Source organism: Mustelus asterias, chromosome 24 (assembly GCF_964213995.1).
Source record: "Mustelus asterias chromosome 24, sMusAst1.hap1.1, whole genome shotgun sequence".
In the NCBI taxonomy this organism is placed as follows: domain Eukaryota; kingdom Metazoa; phylum Chordata; class Chondrichthyes; order Carcharhiniformes; family Triakidae; genus Mustelus; species Mustelus asterias.
The window spans coordinates 1,239,323-1,261,007 of NC_135824.1; the positions used below are offsets into that span (position 1 = coordinate 1,239,323).

A 21,685-nucleotide genomic window follows, 5' to 3' on the forward strand; every position below is an offset into this window, starting at 1 on the left:
ATGCCCCTCATATTCTTATAGACTTCTATCACGTCGCCCCTCAACCTCCATTGCTGCAGTCAGAACAAACCAAGTTTCTCCAACCTCTCCTCATAGCTATTGCCCTCCATACCAGGCAACATCCTGGTAAATCTTTTCTGTTCCCTCTCCAAAGCCTCCACATCCTTCTGGCAGTGTAGCGACCAGAATTGAACACTATATTCCAAGTGCGGCCTAACTAAGGTTCTATAAAGTTGCAACATGACTTGCCAATTTTTGAACTCAATGCCTCGGCTGATGAAGGCAAGCATGCCTTATGCCTTCTTGACTACCTTCTCCACCTGCGTTGCCACTTTCAGTGACCTGTGTACCTGTACACCCAGATCCCTTTGCCTATCAATATTCTTAAGGATTCTGCCATTTACTGTATATTTCCTATCTGTATTAGACCTTCCAAAATGCATTACCTCACATTTGTCTGGATTAAACTCCATCTGCCATCTCTCCGCCCAAGTCTCCAACTGATCTATATCCTGATGTGTCCTCTGATGGTCCTCATCGCTATCCGCAAATCCACCAACCTTTGTGTCATCCGCAAAATTACTAATCAATCCAGTTACATTTTCCTCCAAATCATTTATAATATATTACAAACAGCAAAGGTCCCAGCACTGATCCCTGAGGAATGCCACTTGTTGTGGAGATGCCGGCGTTGGACTGGGGTAAACACAGTAAGAAGTTTAACAACACCAGGTTAAAGTCCAACAGGTTTATTTGGTAGCAAAAGCCACACAAGCTTTCGGAGCTGCAAGCCCCTTCTTCAGGTGAGTGGGAATTCTGTTCACAAACAGAGCATATAAAGACAAAGCTCTGTTTGTGAACAGAATTCCCACTCACCTGAAGAAGGGGCTTGCAGCTCTGAAAGCTTGTGTGGCTTTTGCTACCAAGTAAACCTGTTGGACTTTAACCTGGTGTTGTTAAACCTCTTACAATGCCACTTGTCACAGCTCTCCATTCAGAAACGCACCCTTCCACTGCTACCCTCTGTCTTCTTTGACTGAGCCAGTTCTGTATCCACCTTGCCAGCTCACCTCTGATCGCATGCGACTTCACCTTCTGCATCAGTCTGCCATGAGGGACCTTGTCAAAGGCCTTACTGAAGTCCATGTAGACAACATCCACTGCCCTACCTTTATCAATCCCTCGAAAAACTCGATCAAGTTAGTGAGGCACAACCTCCCCTTCACAAAACCATGTTGCCTCTCACTAATACGTTCAGTTATTTCCAAGTGGAGTAAATCCTGTCTCGAAGAATCCTCTCCAATAATTTCCCTACCACTGATGTAAGGCTCACCGGCCTGTAATTACCTGGATTATTCTTGCTACCCTTCTTAAACAAAGGAACAACATTGGCTATTCTCCAATCCTCTGGGACCTCCCCTGTAGCCAGCGAGAATATAAAGATTTCTCTCAAGGCTCCAGCAATTTCCTCCCTTGCCTCTCTCAGTATTCTGGGGTATATCCCATCAGGCCCTGGGGACTTGTCTACCTTAATGTTTCTCAAGAACTCCAATGCCTCCTTTTTGATCTCAACATGACTCAAACTATCTACACATCCTTTCCCAGACTCATCATTCACCAAGTCCTTCGCTTTGGTGAATACTGACACAAAGTACTCATTTAATACCTTGCCCATTTCCTCTGGCTCCACCCATAGATTCCCTCCCGTGTCCAACCCTCTCCCTGCCGACCCTCTTGCTCTTTATTTATGTATAAAAAGCCCTGAAATTTTCCTTAATCCTGCTGGCCAATAACTTTTCATGACCCCTTTTAGCCCTCCTTACTCCTTGCTTATACCTTGTCAAAGGCCTTCTGGAAATCAAAGTACAGTACATCCACAGGTTCTCTTTTATCCACATTGCGTATTACTTCTGCAAAGAACTTTATTAAGTTAGTCACACATGATTTCCCTTTCACAAGACAATCAGGCAGACACAAGATGCTTTTCATGGTTTCTAAATGGCCTAGCAGAGTTTAGCAATTTCCCTTTTGCAGATGTTTAGCTAACTAGCCTGTATCTTCCTGCTTTATGTCTCCCTCCTTTCTTGAATAGAGGAGTTACATTCATTATTGTAGGGCAGGGATGAGGGGGCTTTTACTTTGCCACACCCCCTTCTAAATCTCACTGTCAACAACAAGACCGCAGCATGTCCAATCGGTGACAACCAACAGGAAAATGGAAGGCCCCAGAGATATCACTCAGTCATTCTGACACAGAAGAGGCCATTCATCCCATACTGTCCCTCACTTTCCACTCCATCTGCATGAAGTCCTTTCATTTCTAAAATAAAAGTTATTTTAAATTGAGTTTGTCTAAACTATGAGGAGCAGAGAGTGAAGAAACTGCAGTCCATCTCACAGCCTGGAGTCCTCCATATAACCACAATGGGTATGATAGGGGAACCCATCAACTTAAACTAACTCTTCTTCCCACATCCAGGTACACGTGAACAGTCCAAGATCGGAATTTGTCAATTCCTCTTCCTCTCTCAGACACGGAAAGGGAAAAGGACATTGTGCTCTCTTACCTTGCTGAAGAAAGAGACTCGTCCGGATGCACCGATTTTTCCCACATAGTTCATAAATCCGACATTTCCTTCAGTGGCTCCGTAAAACTCACAAACTTGGATATTCCCAAATCGATTTAAAAACTCCTTCCAGACGTCAGGGCGAGCCCCATTCCCGATAGCTTTCCTCACCTTGTGGTCCCTGTCACTGCTCCTCTACAAAATTCAATCAATGGAAGAAATTAAAGACAGGCATTTGAACTCTGGAAGATAAATGAGGCTGAGTGTTGTAATGTTTGGGTGCCTCCAGCCAGGTACCGGCCCCTTTGGGCTGTGAACGGGAAGCTCTGTGCTTGTGGCATTTCCATCATCATTGAATGCTGCAACATTCAGACATTGCGAAACCTGCACATTCAGGAAGTTCCCCTTTTTTAACCCTAAACCTCTGGCCGCGAGAAGGAAAAAGCAGCTAATTTATGGGAAAGCTTTCAACTTTCGGAAGCCACCTGACATCCTGATTCAACACTGAGCCTGGCTCGAAGGGTGCGCTCCATCGCACTGTTTCTGGTCAAACTGGAGCTACATCCGCACAGCGGACAGCAGCGTCGGATTATCTTCGCTACCAGCTAATCGCTCTGAGAAAACCTGCTCCTGGTTGGGAAATTATTAAAGTTATTAAAATTAAATTTTTACGATCGCACAGTGGTTAGCACTGCTGCCTCACAGCGGCAGGGACCCGGGCTCGATTCCCGGCTTGGGTCACTGTCTGTGTGGAGTTTGCACGTTCTCCCCGTGTCTGTGTGGGTTTCCACCGGGGGCTCCGGTTTCGTCCCACAGTCTGAACGATGTGCTGGTTAGGTGGGTTGACCATGATAAATTGCCACTTGGTGTCAGGGGGAATTAGCAGAGTAATATGTGGGGTGACAGGGATAGGGGCTGGGAGGGATTGTGCTCAGTACAGACTCGATGGGCCGAATGGCCTTCTCCTGCACTGTAGGGATTCTATGATTCAGGGGCTAATTGTCAGGAAAGCAACAATGGCTCTTAGTCACACAAATCTCAGCATTCACCCTGCAGGCAGCCAGGCCCATTGGAACTTCACACATCTGGACGTTGAACAGATGTCCCTCACACACCCCACCCCCCCCCCCCAGCTCACACTGGGTCCCCCCCCCGGTACACACCGGCCCCGCTCACTTTTCCAGCTGTAAACTCCCACAGCTGGATGATGATGATCAGCGAATCTTTCTGACGAGTGCGTTTCTGAGATTTTAATGATGTTTGTGTCGGAATCACTTTGTGTCGTTTGGGAAATTCCTGTAGGACTGATAGACGGATAAAGAGTCCTGCCCACAATGACATAATATCTACTGTTTTAACGTTCTTTCACAGAACATGTGGCACATGCTGCACATCTGGATTGATTTACCTTGGGAGCACTGCAGAGATAACGTAACACTTCCCCAATGTACTGGATAACCGTCACGTTGTACCGTCGACAGTCATCCCAAAAGTGGCTGACAGAAAACTTCTGCCGTAAGACAACAGTCGCCCCTGTGACAGGAAGAGAATAAAACTGAGGAATATTTCCAGATCATTCTGCAAAGTGGCAGTAATTAAATATCAACCCGGATTTTCCAAGCCCAAAGCTCCCGGCGGGAATCGCGTCGGCTCCGAGATCAGGCGGCTAGCCCAGCACGCTGGAACCTAACAATATTCAAATTGCCTCTTTTCCACATGAATCAGGAAAATCGCCCCTGCAATTAATACTTATTCCCCGCTGGGAACACTGGGCGCGTTGCTAGGATGGTTTTTGTTTGATTTGATTTATTAATGTGACATGTATTAACATAGTGAAAAGTATTGTTTCTTGCACGCTACACAGGCAAATCATACCATTCATAGAGAAGGAAATGAGAGAGTGCAGAATGTAGCGTTACAGTTATAGCTAGGGTGTAGAGAAAGATCAACTTAGTGCGAGGTACGTCCATTCAAAAGCCTGACAGCAGCAGGGAAGAAGCTGTTCTTGAGTCGGTTGGTACGTGACCTCAAACTTTTGTATCTTTTTCCTGAAGGAAGAAGGTGGAAGAGAGAATGTTCGGGGTGCGTGGGGTCCTTAATTATGTTGGCTGCTTTGCTGAGGCAGCGGGAAGTGTAGACAGAGTCAATGGATAGGAGGGTGGTTTGCGTGATGGATTGGGCTACATTCACGACCTTTTTGTAGTTCCTTGCGGTCTTGGGCAGAGCAGGAGCCCATACCAAGCTGTGAAACAACCAGAAAGAATGCTTTCTATGGTGCATCTGTAAAAGTTGGTGAGAGTCGTAGCTGACATGCCAAATTTCCTTAGTCTTCTGAGAAAGTAGAGGCGTTGGTGGGGCTTTCTTAACTATAGTGTCGGCGTGGGGGGACCAGGACAGGTAGTTGGTGATCTGATTTTTTGTTTGTCAGAACAAATGAGAACCTGGAATCTTCGACATCCCCGTGAGAATCCAGTGTATGGGGGAGGGGGGGGCACACTGGATTCAAACTCTGCTCCAACAACTGTTACTAACTGTTTGACATGAGATATTGTGGAATTTGCAGGTGAATTATGGACAGAAAATGTGAGAGCTCTGAGTATGAAACTGCTTCCTTTTCATCCTGGAGTAATGCCAAGAGGCAACATCATTCTTCATGAAATAAAATCTGTGTCCATCTCCCGACTTTCCCCAAGCTGGAGAGAGTGCAAAGGAAATTGACCAGGATGCTGCCCGGTTTGGAGGGTAGGTCTTCTGAGGAAAGGTTGAGGGAGCTTTTCTCTTTAGAGCGGAGGAGGATGAGAGACGACTTAATTGAGGTTTATAAGATGATGAGGAGGGATAGATAAAATGGACGTTCAGAGACTATTTCCTCGGGTGGATGTAGCTGTTACTAGGGGGCATAACTATAAGGTTCATGGTGGGAGATATAGGAGGGATGTCCGAGGTAGGTTCTTTACTCAGAGAGTGGTTGGGGTGTGGAATGGACTGCCTGCTGTGATAGTGGAGTCGGACACTTTAGGAACTTTCAAGCGGTTATTGGATAGGCACATGGAGAACACCAGGATGATAGGGAGTGGGATAGCTTGATCTTGGTTTCGGACAAAGCTCGGCACAACATCGAGGGCCGAAGGGCCTGTACTGTGCTGTACTGTTCTATGATCAAAATTAATTCCTACATTCACATTTATTCTTACGTAAACTTGTCACACTGCGACTGCCTCCTCCACCCACTGGGGACACTAACACCGCAAGTTGGACAATGCAATTTAGCATAAAATGTAAAGATATTTCAAAATGGGGACAGAATGTGTTTGAATGCCCCACCCAGTGACCCCTGCCCCACCTCAACACACCATAGATTTCAATAAGGAGTGAGATTTGAGTGGATTGATGGGGGGGATGTGGTGGCCACAAAACCCTCAGCCCCCCTAATCCTGGCAGGGAGAGCGAGGGCAGAGGGTGAGTCAGCGAGTGACTCCACCATCTTCACCGAGGGAAGTCTCACTGCCAATAAGATCGGCCCCAGTGGGATAATCACCAACTTGGTTTCTCAACTCCACACGACCAGAGCCACAGGAAAATAACTAGATTCTTCAAATCAATTCCCCTTCAATACTGGGAGGAGTCAGGGGAGGCAATGACCTAATGGTATTATCGCTAGACTATTAATTCAGAAAGTCAGCTCATGTTCTGGAGATCTGGGGTTCGAATCCCGCCACGGCGGATGGTGGAATTTCAATTCAATAAAAAATATCTGGAATTAAGAATCTACTGATGACCATCAAAACCATTGTCGATTGTCGGAAAAACGCATCTGGTTCACATATGTCCTTTAGGGAAGGAAATCTGCCGTCCTTACCCAGTCTGGCCTACATGTGACTCCAGAGCCACAGCAATGTGGTTAACTCTCAACTGCCCCCAGGCAACTAGGGATGGGTAATAAATGCTGGCCGGCCGGCAACGCCCACGTCCCACAAATAAAAAAAGTGAAATTTTGAAAGAAAGTGTGAAGTAGAGAGAAAGCTCGGATTGGGAAAGTACTGTTATTTAACATGCTAACTGAAAAGTATATTGTGTCTGGATTCTGCTATCTCCAACAGGATCAGACCCTGGGATAACAGGAAAAGTGTGAGGTAACGCATTGGGGAGGGCAAACGAAGCAAGGGAATGCTCAATAAACGGAAGGATATTGAGAGGGGTCGAGATAGTGAGAGACCTTGGAGTGAATGTCCACAGGTCCCTGAAGGTGGCAGGACAGATGGACAAGAAAGCGTATGGAATACCTTCTTTATTGGGCAAGGTATTGAATGCAGAAGCAGGGATGTGAAGCTGGAACTGTATAAAACGCTGCCTGGGCCACAGCTGGAGTTTTGTGCACAGTTCTAGTCACCACGTTACAGGAAGGACATGATTGCTCTGGAGAGAGTGTAGAGATTTACAGGAATGTTACCAGGGCTGGAGAATTGCAGCTATGAGGAGAGATTGGAGAGGTTCGGGTTGTTTCCTTAGGACACAGGAGGCTAATGGGTGACCTAATTGGTACAAAATGATGAGGGGGCTGTACAGGATAGTCGGGAAAGACTTGTTTTCTCTTAGCTGAGGGGTCAGTTACTAGGGGCAGAGATTGAAAGGGATTGGTAGAAAGATTAGAGGGGACTTGAGGAAAATCTTTTTCACCCAGAGGGTGGGGGGGGTGTCTGGAATTTACTGCCTGCGCTGGTGGGTGAGGCTGGAACACACAACTCATTGAAAAGGACCTGGATCTGAATCTGAGGAGCCGGGACCTGCAGGGCTATGGATGGTGCGCTGGAGACTGGGATTGAAATGGACGGCTAGTTTTACTTTCTCTTTGGTGGCTAGCTCAGATATGATGGGCTGAACGACCTCTTCCTGCACTGTATCAGATCGATGGTTCTCTCTCTGTCTCCCTTTTTGTGTCTTGTATTTCACAGCGTCTGGGGTAATTAACTCAGTTTATTCTCCAACTCTCTCCTCATTTAGAAACGGCAAGACATTGTTAAGTTTATACATTGAGATTTCATTTTTTCCTGCATTCTAATGGTCCCACAGGTTACTTGTTTATCACTTTTTAAACCAATGTTGGAACAGCAACAGGACATTCAACTCGTGTGTTTAATATGAAATGAAAACGCTTCATTTACTGCTTGCTCAGGCACCGGGATCTTTTCACTTCTCTTTCCCGACCTTTTCCTTTGCGGAACGTTCACACCTTCCCGCTCCCAACAACTGAAAGGGGCCAAAGAAGAAAAGCAAAGCATAAACCGGAAGGTCAGACCATGCCGGGGAGAGGGTTTCGATCCAGGGTTCCTACCGAGGAAAATGCAGCCACCGACACCAATCAGAGAACCGGCACTGTGGTACAGAGGCAGGGTGGTGTAGATAACGTCATCACTGGACAGGCCACATCCCGAGATGAAGGAGGCGATGCGATGTACACGGCCGTGAGGGATGATGGCAGCTTTGGGCAAGCCTTTAAAACCAGAAGAAAGGAACAACATCAGATAACAGCAGCACAGAAGCAGCCAGAGCTTTAACTTAATTCCCCGGAATCCTGAATAAACTCACCCTTTGTAAACAGGAGAAATATTACACAAGAGAAATGATACATCATTTAAAAAATGAGATAACTGTTAATGTTCATTGTGTATTACAACACCTCAGTGCACCAGAGAAACAGCAACATTGGAACGTAATACTTAGGGGCAGGAGCTGGCCCTTCGAACCTGCTCTGCCATTCACCTTGATCATGGCGGATCATCAAATTCATATCCTGATCCCACCCTTCCTCCCATATCCCTTGATCCCTTTAGCCCCAACAGCTATATCTAATTTCTTCTTGAAATCACACAACAAAGAAAATTACAGCACAGGAACAGGCCCTTCGGCCCTCCGTGCCCGCACCGACCATGCTGCCCGACTGAACTAAAACCCCCTACCCTTCCGGGGACCATATCCCTCTATTCCCATCCTATTCATGTATTTGTCCAGACGCCCCTTAAGTCACTATCGTATCTGCTTCCACTACCTGCCCCAGCAACGGGTTCCAGGAACCCACCACCCTCTGTGTAAAAACCTTGCCTCGTACATCTCTAAATCTTGCCCCTCGCACCTTAAACCTGTGCCCCCTAGTAATTGACTCTTCCACCCTGGGAAAAAGCTTCTGACTATCCACTCTGTCCATGCCTCTCATAATCTTGGAGATTTCTATCAGGTCTCCCCTCAACCTCTGTCATTTCAATAAGAACAAACCAAGTTTCTCCAACCTCTCCTCATAGCTAATGCCCTCCATACCAGGCAACATCCTGGTAAACCTTTTCTGTACCCTCTCCAAAGCCTCCACATCCTTCTGGTAGTGTGGCGACCAGAATTGAACACTATATTCCAAGTGCGGCCTAATTAAGGTTCTATAAAGCTGCAACATTTTGTCTTCAACTACTTTCTGTGGGAGTGAATTCCACACATTCACCACCCTCTGGGTGAAGAAATTTCTCCTCACCTCAGTTCTAAAAGGTTTACCTCTCATCCTCAGACTATGACCCCGAGTTCTGGACTCCCCCATCATCGGGAACATTCTTTCTGAATCTACCCTGTCTAACCCTGTTAGAATTTTATAAGTTTCTATGAGATCCCCTCTCACTCTTCTAAACTCCAGTGAATATAATCCTAACCGACTTAGTCTCTGCTCATATGACAGACCTGCCATCCCAGGAATCAGCCTGGTAAACCTTCACTGTACTCACTCTATAGCAAGAACATCCTTCCTCAGATAAGGACACCAAAACTGCACACAATAGTCCAAGTGTGGCCTCACCAACATCCTATACAATTGCAGCAAAACATCCCTATCTCTATACTCAAATCCTCTCGCTATGAAGGCCAACATATCATTTGCCTTCTTTACTGCCTGCTGTACCTGCGTGCCTATTTTCAACGACTGATGCATGACAACTCCAAGGTCTCGTTAAGTATCCGCCTCTCTCAATTTACACCCATTCAAGTAATAATCTGTCGTCTTATTATTGCTACCAAAGTGGATAACCTCACATTTATCCACATTATACTGCATCTGCCATGCAGATGCCACACACTCAGCCTGTCCAAATCACACTGAAACATCTCTGCATCCTCCTCACAGCTCACCCTCCCACCCAACTTTGAATCATTTGCAAATTTGGAGATATTACATTCAGTTCCCTCTTCCAAATCATTAATATATAATGTCAACAGTTGGGGTCCTTGCATAGACCCAGGCGGAATCTCACTAGTCACTGACTGCCAATCAGGAAAAGACCCATTTATGCCAACTCTTTGCTTCCTATCTGCTAACCAGCTTTCTATCCATCTCAAGACATTACCTGCAATCCCATGCGCTTTAACTTTACATAGTAGTCTTATGTGAGATCTTGTCGAAAGCCTTCTGAAAGTCTAAATAAATCATATCCACTGGTTCTCCTTGATCAATTGTACTGGTTATGTTCTTAAAAAAATCTAATAGATTCTCAGGGAAATGTACAGAAGTAATGTGGCAAATTTTCAAGGAAAATTTGTCTGGAGCTCTGCACAGCAACGTTTCAATGAGACAGGGGAGTTATGGTAGGTTACAGGAACCATGGTGCATGAAAGCTGTAATGAATTTAGTCAAGAAGAAAAGAAAAGCCTACAAAAGGTTCAGGGAGCTAGGTAGTGTTAGAAATCTAGAAGACTATACGACTAGTAGGAAGGAACTTAAGAGGGAAATTAGAAGAGCAAGAAGGGGTCATGAGAAGGCCTTGGCAGACAGGATAAAGGAAAACCCCAAGGCATTCTACAAGTATGTTAAGAGCAAGAGGATAAAGTGTGAAGGAGTAGGACCTATCAAATGTGACGGTGGGAAAGTCTGTATAGAACCGGTAGAAATGGCAGAGGTACTCAATGAATACATTGCTTCAGTATTCACAGTGGAAAAGGATCTTGGTAGTTGCAGTGCAGACTTGCAGTGGACTGAGAAGATTGAGCATGTGGACATTAGGAAAGAGGATGTGTTGGAGCTTTTGTAAAGCATCAAGTTAGATAAATCGCCGGGACCGGATGGGATGTACCCCAGGTTACCGTGGGAGGCGAGGGAAGAGATTGCTGAGCCTCTGGCAATGATCTTTGCATCATCAATGGAGACGGGAGAGGTTCCGGAGGATTGCGGATGTGGTTCCGTTATTCAAGAAAGAGAGAAGAGATAGCCTGGGAAATTATAGACCGGTGAGTCTAACCTCAGTGGTTGGTAAGCTGATGGAGAAGATCCTGAGAGGCAGGATTTATGAACATCTGGAGAGGAATAGTATGATCAGAAATAGCCAGCACGGCTTTGTCCAAGGCAGATCATGCCTTACGAGCCTAATGCTAGGGCGGCACGGTAGCACAGTGGTTAGCACTGCTGCTTCACAGCTCCAGGGACCTGGGTTCGATTCCCGGCTTGGGTCACTGTCTGTGTGGAGTTTGCACATTCTCCTCGTGTCTGTGTGGGTTTCCTCCGGATGATCCGGGGTTGGAGTTTAAGAGCCGTGGGGTTATGCTGCAACTGTACAGGACCTTGGTGAGACCACATTTGGAATATTGTGCGCAGTTCTGGTCACCTCACTATAAGAAGGATGTGGAAGCGCTGGAAAGAATGCAGAGGAGATTTACCAGGATGCTGCCTGGTTTGGAGGGTAGGTCTTATGAGGAAAGGTTGAGGGAGCTAGGGCTGTTCTCTCTGGAGCGGAGGAGGCTGAGGGGAGACTTAATAGAGGTTTATAAAATGATGAAGGGGATAGATAGAGTGAACGTTCAAAGACTATTTCCTCGGGTGGATGGAGCTATTACAAGGGGGCATAACTATAGGGTTCGTGGTGGGAGATACAGGAAGGATATCAGAGGTAGGTTCTTTATGCAGAGAGTGGTTGGGGTGTGGAATGGACTGTCTGCAGTGATAGTGGAGTCAGACACTTTAGGAACATTTAAGCGGTTATTGGATAGGCACATGGAGCACACCAGGATGATAGGGAGTGGGATAGCTTGATCTTGGTTTCAGATAAAGCTTGGCACAACATCGTGGGCCGAAGGGCCTGTTCTGTGCTGTACTGTTCCATGTTCTATGATCCGGTTTCCTCCCACAGTCCAAAGATGTGCGGGTTAGGTTGATTGGCCATGCTAAAATTGCCCTTAGTGTCCTGGGATGCGTAGGTTAGAGGGATTAGTGGGTAAATATGTAAGGATATGGGGATAGGGCTTGGGTGGGATTGTGGTCGGTGCAGACTCGATGGGCCAAATGGCCTCTTTCTGTGCTGTAGGCTTTCTAAGATTCTAAGATTTCTAATTGAATTTTGTGAAGATGTAACTAGATACATAGACGAGGGAAGAGCGGTAGATGTAGTTTATATGGATTTCAGCAAGGCGTTTGATAAGGTGCCCCATGCAAGGCTCATTGAGAAAGTGAAGGGGCACGGGATACAAGGGGACATTGCTTTGTGGATTCAGAACTGGCTTGCCCACAGACGGCAAAGAGTGGTTGTAAATGGGTCTTTTTCAGCATGGAGGTCGGTCACCAGCGGAGTGCCCCAGGGATCTGTTCTGGGACCCTTGCTCTTTGTGATTTTTATAAATGACCTGGATGAGGAAGTGGAAGGATGGGTTGGCAAGTTTGCTGATGACACAAAGGTTGGTGTTGTGGATAGTGTAGAGGGATGTCAGCAGTTGCAACGAGACATAGATAAGATGCAAGACTGGACGGAGAAGTGGCGGATGGACTTCAACCCAGATAAGTGTGTGGTGGTTCATTTTGGCAGGTCGAATAGGATGAAAGAATATAATATTAAGGGTAAGACACTTGGCAGTGTGGAAGATCAGAAGGATCTTGGGGTCCGGGTTCATAGGACGCTCAAAGCAGCGTCGCAGGTGGAGGCTGTGGTTAAGAAGGCGTATGGAACACTGGCTTTCATCAATAGAGGAATTGAGTTTAGAAATCGGGAGATAATGCTGCAGCTGTATAGGACCCTGGTCAGACCCCACCTGGAGTACTGTGCCCAGTTCTGGTCGCCTCATTACAGAAAGGATGTGGAAGCCATAGAAAGGGTGCAGAGGAGATTTACAAGGATGTTGCCTGGATTAGGTGGCATGCCTTATGAGGATAGGTTGAGAGAGCTAGGTCTTTTCTCCTTGGAGAGGCAAAGGATGAGGGGTGACTTGATAGAGGTGTATAAGATGTTGAGGGGTATTGATAGAGTGGATTCTCAGAGGCTTTTACCCAGGGCTGTAATGGTTGCCACAAGAGGTCACAGGTTTAGGGTGCTGGGGAGTAGGTACAGAGGAGATGTTAGGGGTAAGTTTTTCACTCAGAGGGTGGTGAGTGCGTGGAATCGGCTGCCGGTAGTGGTGGTGGAGGCAGATTCGATAGGGTCTTTTAAGAGACTTTTGGATAAGTTCATGGAAGTTAGTAAGATAGAGGGTTATAGGTAAGCCTAGTAGGTAGGGACATGTTCGGCGCAACTTGTGGGCCGAAGGGCCTGTTTGTGCTATAGCTTTTCTATATTCTATGTCATGCACAATTTCCCTTTTGTAAATCCATGCTGACTTTGTCTGATTATACCACTGTCTTCCAAATGCCGAGTTATGAAATCCTTGATAATAGAATCCAGCAACTTCCCCAGTACTGACATTAGGCTCACTGGTCTGTAGTTCCCTTTTTGAATAGCGGGCTTACATTAGCTACCCTCCATTCTGTAGGAACTATTCCAGAGTCCATAGAGTTTTGGAAAATAATCACTAATGGATCTACAATTTCCAGGGCCATTTCCTCAAGTACTCTGGGATGAAGATTATCAGGACCAGGAGATTTATCCACCTTCAATCCCATCAATTTCCCCAAAGCCATTTCTCTACTAATGTTGATTTCCTTTAGCTCCTCACTAAAACATGTTTCTCTGAGAACTTCTGGCACATTATTCAAGTCTTCCTTTGTGAAGACTGAAACAAAATACAAATTTAATTCCTCAGCCTTTTCTTTATTCTTAGAAACATAGAAAACTACAGCACAAAACAGGCCCTTCGGCCCCACAAGTTGTGCCGAGCATATCCCTACCTTTTAGGCCTACCTATAACCCTCCATCCTATTAAGTCCCATGTACTCATCCAGGAGTCTCTTAAAAGACCCTATTGAGTTTGCCTCCACCACCACTGACGGCAGCCGATTCCACTCGCCCACCACCCTCTGTGTGAAAAACTTCCCCCTAACATTTCCCCTGTACCTACCCCCCAGCACCTTAAACCTGTGTCCTCTCGTAGCAGCCATTTCCACCCTGGGAAAAATCCTCTGAGAGTCCACCCGATCTATGCTCTCAACATCTTATATACCTAAGAACATAAGAAATAGGAGCAGGAGTAGGCCATCTGGCCCTTCGAGCCTGCCCCGCCATTCAACAAGATCATGGCTGATCTGAAGCGAATCAGTTCCACTTACCCGCCTGCTCCCCATATCCCCTAATTCCTTTATCGATCAGAAAACTATCAACCCGTGATTTAAACATATTCAACGAGGAAGCCTCCACCACTTCAATGGGCAGAGAATTTCAGAGATTCACTACCCTCTGAGAGAAGAAGTTCCCCCTCAACTCTGTTCTGAACTGGCCCCCCCTTATTTTGAGGCTGTGCCCTCTAGTTCTGGTTTCCCTTCTAAGTGGAAAGAATCTCTCCACCTCTACCCTATCCAGCCCCTTCATTATCTTATATGTCTCTATAAGTTGCAGCGAGACATAGATAGAATGCAAGACTGGGCGGAGAAGTGGCAGATGGACTTCAACCCGGATAAGTGTGTAGTGATCCATTTTGGCAGATCCAATGGGATGAAGCAGCAGTATAAAATGAAGGGTACCATTCTTAGCAGTGTAGAGGATCAGAAGGACCTTGGGGTCCGGGTCCATAGGACTCTTAAATCGGCCTCGCAGGTGGAGGATGCGGTCAAGAAGGCGTATGGCGTACTAGCCTTCATTAATCGAGGGATTGAGTTTAGGAGTCGGGAGATAATGCTGCAGCTTTATAGGACCCTGGTTAGACCCCACTTGGAGTACTGCGCGCAGTTCTGGTCACCTCATTACAGGAAAGATGTTGAAGCCATTGAAAGGGTGCAGAGGAGATTTACAAGGATGTTGCCTGGATTGGGGGGCATGCCTTATGAGGATAGGTTGAGGGAGCTTGGTCTCTTCTCCCTGGAGAGACGAAGGATGAGAGGTGACCTGATAGAGGTTTACAAGATGTTGAGGGGTCTGGATAGGGTGGACTCTCAGAGGCTATTTCCAAGGGCTGAAATGGTTGCTACGAGAGGACACAGGTTTAAGGTGCTGGGGGGTAGGTACAGGGGGGATGTCAGGGGTAAGTTTTTCACTCAGAGGGTGGTGGGTGAGTGGAATCGGCTGACGTCGGTGGTGGTGGAGGCAAACTCGTTGGGGTCTTTTAAGAGACTTCTGGATGAGTACATGGGATTTAATGGGATTGAGGGCTATAGATAGGCCTAGAGGTGGGGATGTGATCGGCGCAACTTGTGGGCCGAAGGGCCTGTTTGTGCTGTGGCTTTCTATGTTCTATGTTCTATAAGATCACCCCTCATCCTTCTAAACTCCAACGAGTACAGACCCAATCTGTTTAATCTCTCCTCATAAGCTACACCCCTCATCTCCGGTATCAACCTGGTGAACCTTCTCTGCACCCCCTCCAAGGCCAATATATCCTTTCGCAAATAAGGGGACCAAAACTGCACACAGTACTCCAGTTGCGGCCTCACCAGTGCCTTGTACAGTTGCAGCAAGACCTCCCTGCTTTTATATTCTATCCCCCTCGCGATAAAGGCCAACATTCCATTCACCTTCTTGATCACCTGCTGCACCTGCAGGCTGAGTTTTTGCGATTCGTGCACAAGGACCCCCAGGTCCCTCTGCACAGTCGCACGATGTAATTTTTCTCCATTTAAATAATATTCCAATTTACTATTATTTCTTCCAAAGTGGATAACCTCACATTTGCTAACGTTATATTCCATCTGCCAGATCCTCGCCCACTCGCTCAGCCTATCCAAATCTCTCTGCAGACTTTCCGCGTCCTCCACGCAATTCGCTTTCCCACTCACCTTCGTGTCATCAGCAAACTTGAATACCCTAGATTCAGTCCCCTCCTCCAGATCATCTATGTAAATGGTAAACAATTGAGGCCCCAGCACCGATCCCTGCGGCACGCCACTGGTCACCAACTGCCAACCAGAAAAGCACCCATTTATCCCAACTCTCTGCTTCCTGTTAGATAGCCAATCCCCAATCCACGCCAACACCTTACCCCTAACTCCGTGTACCCCAATTAGGGGGTACCTCTATTAGGTCTCCTCTCATCCTACGTCTCTCCAAAGAGAAAAGACCGAGCTCCCTCAGCCTATCCTCATCAGGCATACCACTCAATCCAGGCAACATCCTTGTAAATCTCCTCAGCACCCTTTCAATCTTTTCCACATCCTTCCTGTAATGAATTCTCCCGCTTCTGACTGTAAGGGGCCTACATTCATTTTTGTCAATCTTTTTCTCTTTAAATATCTATAGAAACTTTTACAGTCAGTTTTTATGTTCCCCGCTAGCTTACTTTCATACTCTATTTTTCCCTTCTTAATCAATCCCTTGGTCCTCTTTTGCTGAATTTTAAACTGTTCCCAATCCTCAGGCCTATTGCTTTTTCTTGCCAATTTGTTTGCTTCTTCCTCGAATCTGATACTATCTCTAATTTCTCTTGTAAGCCATGGTTTGGTCACAATTCCCTGACCACTCTCGCACCAAACAGGAATAAACAGCTTCTGGAGTTCATCTATTCGTTCTTTAAATGCCGGCCATTGCCTGTCCACTGTCTTTCCTTTCAGTAATGTTTCCCAGTGCGTCATGGCCAATTCACGCCTCATTCCATCACAGTTCCCTTTATTGGGATTGAGGACTCTGGTCTCAGAATCAACTACATCGTTATAGAACATAGAACATAGAACATTACAGCGCAGAACAGGCCCTTCGGCCCACGATGTTGCACCGACCAGTTAAAAAAAAACTGTGACCCTCCAACCTAAACCAATTTCTTTTCGTCCATGAACCTATCTACGGATCTCTTAAACGCCCCCAAACTAGGCGCATTTACTACTGATGCTGGCAGGGCATTCCAATCCCTCACCACCCTCTGGGTAAAGAACCTACCCCTGACATCGGTTCTATAACTACCCCCCCTCAATTTAAAGCCATGCCCCCTCGTGCTGGATTTCTCCATCAGAGGAAAAAGGCTATCACTATCCACCCTATCTAAACCTCTAATCATCTTATATGTTTCAATAAGATCCCCTCTTAGCCGCCGCCTTTCCAGCGAAAACAATCCCAAATGCCTCAGCCTCTCCTCATAGGATCTCCCCTCCATACCAGGCAACATCCTGGTAAACCTCCTCTGCACCCTCTCCAAAGCCTCCACATCCTTCCTGTAATGTGGGGACCAGAACTGCACACAGTACTCCAAGTGCGGCCGCACCAGAGTTGTGTACAGTTGCAACATAACGCTACGACTCCTAAATTCAATCCCCCTACCAATAAACGCCAAGACACCATATGCCTTCTTAACAACCTTATCTACTTGATTCCCAACTTTCAGGGATCTATGCACACATACACCTAGATCCCTCTGCTCCTCCACACTATTCAAAGTCCTCCCGTTAGCCCTATACTCAACACATCTGTTATTCCTACCAAAGTGAATTACCTCACACTTCTCCGCATTAAACTCCATCCGCCACCTCTCGGCCCAACTTTGCAACCTGTCTAAGTCTTCCTGCAAACTACGACACCCTTCCTCACTGTCTACCACACCACCGACTTTGGTGTCATCAGCAAATTTGCTAATCCACCCAACTATACCCTCATCCAGATCATTAATAAATATTACAAACAGCAGTGGCCCCAAAACAGATCCCTGAGGTACACCACTTGTAACCGCACTCCATGATGAATATTTACTATCAACCACCACCCTCTGTTTCCTATCCGCTAGCCAATTCCTGATCCAATTTCCTAGATCACCCCCAATCCCATACATCTGCATTTTCTGCAGAAGCCTACCATGGTGAACCTTATCAAACGCCTTACTAAAATCCATATATACCACGTCCACTGCCTTGCCCCCATCCACCTCCTTGGTCACTTTCTCAAAAAACTCAATAAGGTTAGTAAGGCACGACCTACCTGCCACAAAACCATGCTGACTATCACCTATCAATTCATTACTCTCCAAATAACTATAAATCCTATCCCTTATAATTTTTTCCAACATCTTGCCGACAACAGAAGTGAGACTCACCGGTCTATAATTCCCGGGGAAGTCTCTGTTCCCCTTCTTAAACAATGGGACAACATTCGCTAACCTCCAATCTTCTGGTACTATACCAGAGGCCAACGACGACCTGAAGATCAGAGCCAGAGGCTCTGCAATCACTTCTCTTGCCTCAATCCCAATAAAGGGAACGCACTATCCACCTTGATAAAGAATTCTATCATATTATGGTCACTCATCCCCAAGGGTTCTCTCACAACTAGATTGCCAACTAATCCTCTCTCATTGCACAACATCCAGTCCAAGATGGCCTGCTCCCTTGTTGGTTCCTCAACATATTGCTCCAGAAAACCATCCCGTATGCACTCCAGAAATTCCTCCTCTATTGTACTGAGACTAATTACTCTCCCAATCTATATGCAGATTAAAGTCACCCATAAATCACAGATGTTCCTTTAACACATGCATCTCTGATATTCTAATGCTTTTCCCAACATTACCACTGTAGTTTGGTGGTCTGTATACCACCCCCCCACCCCCCAATATTTTTTGCCCCTTGTTGTTTTTTAATCTGACCTGAACAGATTCCACATTGTCTGTGCTAATATCTTTCCTCAATATTGTATCAATCTCATCTTTAATCAACAATGCAACTCTACCACCTTTTCCTTTTTGTCTGTCCTTCCTAAACACTGAATAGCCCTCAATGTTTAGTTCATAGAGTCATAGAGGTTTACAGCATGGAAACAGGCTCTCCGGCCCAACTTGTCCATGTCATCCCTGTTTTAACCCCTAAGCTAGTCCCAATTGCTCGCATTTGGCCGATATCCCTCTATACCCATCTTACCCATGTAACTTTTAAAAGACAAAATTGTACCCGCCTCTACTACTGCCTCTGGCAGCTCGTTCCAGACCTCACCACTCTGAATATATTGCCCCTCTGGACCCTTTTGTATCTCTCCCCTCACCTTAAACCTATGCCCTCTAGTTTTAGACTCCCCTACCTTTGGGACTAGATGTGGCGCCAAGGTGAGCAAGGATTAGTTCCCATCCTTGCTCACCTTGGCGTCACGTCTCTGCAATGCCAACTATACCATCCCCCTTTACATCTAGCTGCGCAACTAATTCATCCATTTTGTTTTGAATGCTCCGAGCATTCAGGTACAAAACCTTTTAATGTTTCTTTTCCCTTTCCTACTATTTTTTACTCGGTCCTAATCTGACTCTGGCCCTTGATTTCTCTGCCTATCACTTTCCTGATTCTCCTTACTGTCTTTTCCTCTTGTTCTTAATTCCCCTGCTCTGAATTCTTGCAAAGGTTCCCATTCCCCTCCCATATTAGTTTAAACCCTCCCCAACCACTCTAGCAAGTGCCACCCCTCTCCTCCCCGCCAAGGACATCAGTCCCAATCCTGCCCAGGCGTAACCTGTCCAGTTTGTTCAGGTCCCACCTCCCAGAACCGGTCCCAATGCCCTAGGAATCTGAAACCCTCCTCCTCAGACCATCCTTTCAGCCACGAATTCATCCTCTGTATCCTGCTGTTTCTACTCTGACTAGCACGTGACACAGGTAGTAATCCTGAGATCATGACCTTTGAGGTCCTACTTTTCAGCTTGCTTCCTAGCTCCCTATATTCTGCTTTTAGGAACCAGGTATTTTACACCACACTCCGTGGCAGGGCAGGCCCAGTTGGCACATAGTCCACCATCATGTCTGGGCGCCATATTGAAAAGATACCCAGCATCACAGACCCACGATTGAAGAAAGAAGATGGACCTCCTGAGAATGAAGATGGATCTTCTGGAACATTCTGTGCCTGGAAGACAGATCCCTTCAGGGCACAAAATTAAAAAAAAATTCATGATGGGATGTGGGCGTGGCTGGTGGGGCCAGCATTTATTGTCCATCCCGAAGTGCCCCTTGAGTTGAGTGATTAGAGGACAATTAAGAGTCAACCACATAACTGTGGGTCTGATGTCAGATGTAGGCCAGACCAGGTAAGGATGACAGATTTCCCTGAAGGACTTTGGTGAACAGGTGGATTTTTTACTCATGGTCGTCATTAAACTTCTTACTGAATTCAAATTTCACCATCAGCTGTGGTGAGATTCGAACCTGGGTCCACAGAGCTCTGCAGCTCTGGCTTACTAGTACATTGATAATGCCATACAGATAGAAACACAGAAAATAAGAACAGAACATAGAACATAACAGCGCAGTACAGGCCCTTCGGCCCTCGATGTTGCGCCGACCAGTGGAACCAATCTAAAGCCCCTCTAATCTACACTATTCCAATATCATCCATATGTTTATCCAATAACCATTTGAATGCTCTTTGTAACACAAATTTAACTGAAAAATAAATAAATAGATCACATGCAGGAACACACTCCCTTACTCTCAGCCTGCTCCTGTGGAACAATGAGAAGGAGGCCATTTGGCCCTTTGAGCCTATTCTGCCATTCATTATGATCATGGCTGATAATCTTTCTCAATACCCTGATCCCGCCTTCCAGCCATATCCTTAAACTCCGACTCCTGGTTCTGAACACCTCTACCATCGAGAACATCCTTTCTGCAACTACCCTGTCTCGCCCCATTTGAATTTTACAAGTTGCTGTGAGATTCCCCCTTTATTCTTTTAAATTTGTGTGAATATAATCCTAACTGACTTAATCTCTCCTTGTACGTCAGTCCTGACAGCCCAGGAATCAGTCTGGTAAACCATCACTGCACTCCCTCGAGAGCAAGAACATCCTTCCTCAGATAAGGAGACCAAAACTGCACACAATATTCCAGGTGTGGCCTCACCAAGGTGCTGTATACATGCAGCTAGACATCCCTGCTCCTGTACTCGAATCCTCTCGCTATGAAGGCCAACAAACCATTTGCTATTTTTACCACCTGCTGCACCTGCATGTTTACCCACAGCGACTGGTGCACAAGGACAGCCAGGTCCCGCTGCACACTCCCCTCTTAATTTACAGCCATTCAGGTAGTAATCTGCCTTCCTGTTTTTGCTACCTAAGTGAATAACCTCACATTTATCCACATTAAGTTGCATCTGCCCACACACATGGGAGGCACAGTGGTGAGCACCGCTGTCTCACTGCGCCAGGGACCCATGTTCAATTCCGGCCTCAGGTCACTGCCTGTGTGGAATTTGCACATTCTCCCCGTGTCTGCGTGGGTTTCCTCCAGGTGCTCCAGTTTCCTCCCACAGTCCAAAGATGGGCGCGCTAGGTTGATTGGCATGCTAAATTGACCCTGAGTGTCAGGGGGATTAGCAGAGTTAATATGTGAGGTTACAGGACTAGGGCCTGGGTGGGATTGTGGTCGGTGCAGACTTGATGGGCTGAATGGCCTCCTTCTATACTGTAAGGATTCTATGGTTCATTCAGCCTGTCCAAATCACACTGAAGCATCTCTGCATCCTTCTTACAGCTCACCCTCCCACCCAACTTTGTGTCATGGTCTCCCTCCTAATCTATATCAATGATCTGTAAGCGGGGAGTGTACCATAGCAAAATTTGTGGATGAAACTAAAATAGTTGGGAGAGCAGGCAGTGCAGAGGATATAAAGAATTTACAGACAGATATGCAGGTAACAGGCAGTAAAGAATGCAAATTGTCTGTTGGCCTTCATAGCGAGAGGATTTGAGTATAGAGATAGGGATGTTTTGCTGCAATTGTATAGGGCGTTGGTGAGGCCACACCTGGAGTATTGTGTGCAGTTTTGGTGTCCTTATCTGAGGAAGAA

General features: G+C 46.3%; 1 protein-coding gene across 1 annotated transcript in view; it reads right to left on the reverse strand.

Annotated features, from left to right (window-relative positions):
* Nucleotides 1-21,685, reverse strand: part of LOC144511136 (long-chain fatty acid transport protein 2-like) — a 59,250-nt gene that overhangs the window by 23,316 nt on the left and 14,249 nt on the right. Inside the window, exons 3-5 of the mRNA XM_078241137.1 lie at nucleotides 7,900-8,058; nucleotides 3,976-4,100; nucleotides 2,568-2,762 (exon numbers count right to left, since the gene is read on the reverse strand). Coding sequence (XP_078097263.1) covers nucleotides 2,568-2,762; nucleotides 3,976-4,100; nucleotides 7,900-8,058 — 479 coding nt within the window. The remainder of the gene's footprint in view (nucleotides 1-2,567; nucleotides 2,763-3,975; nucleotides 4,101-7,899; nucleotides 8,059-21,685) is intronic.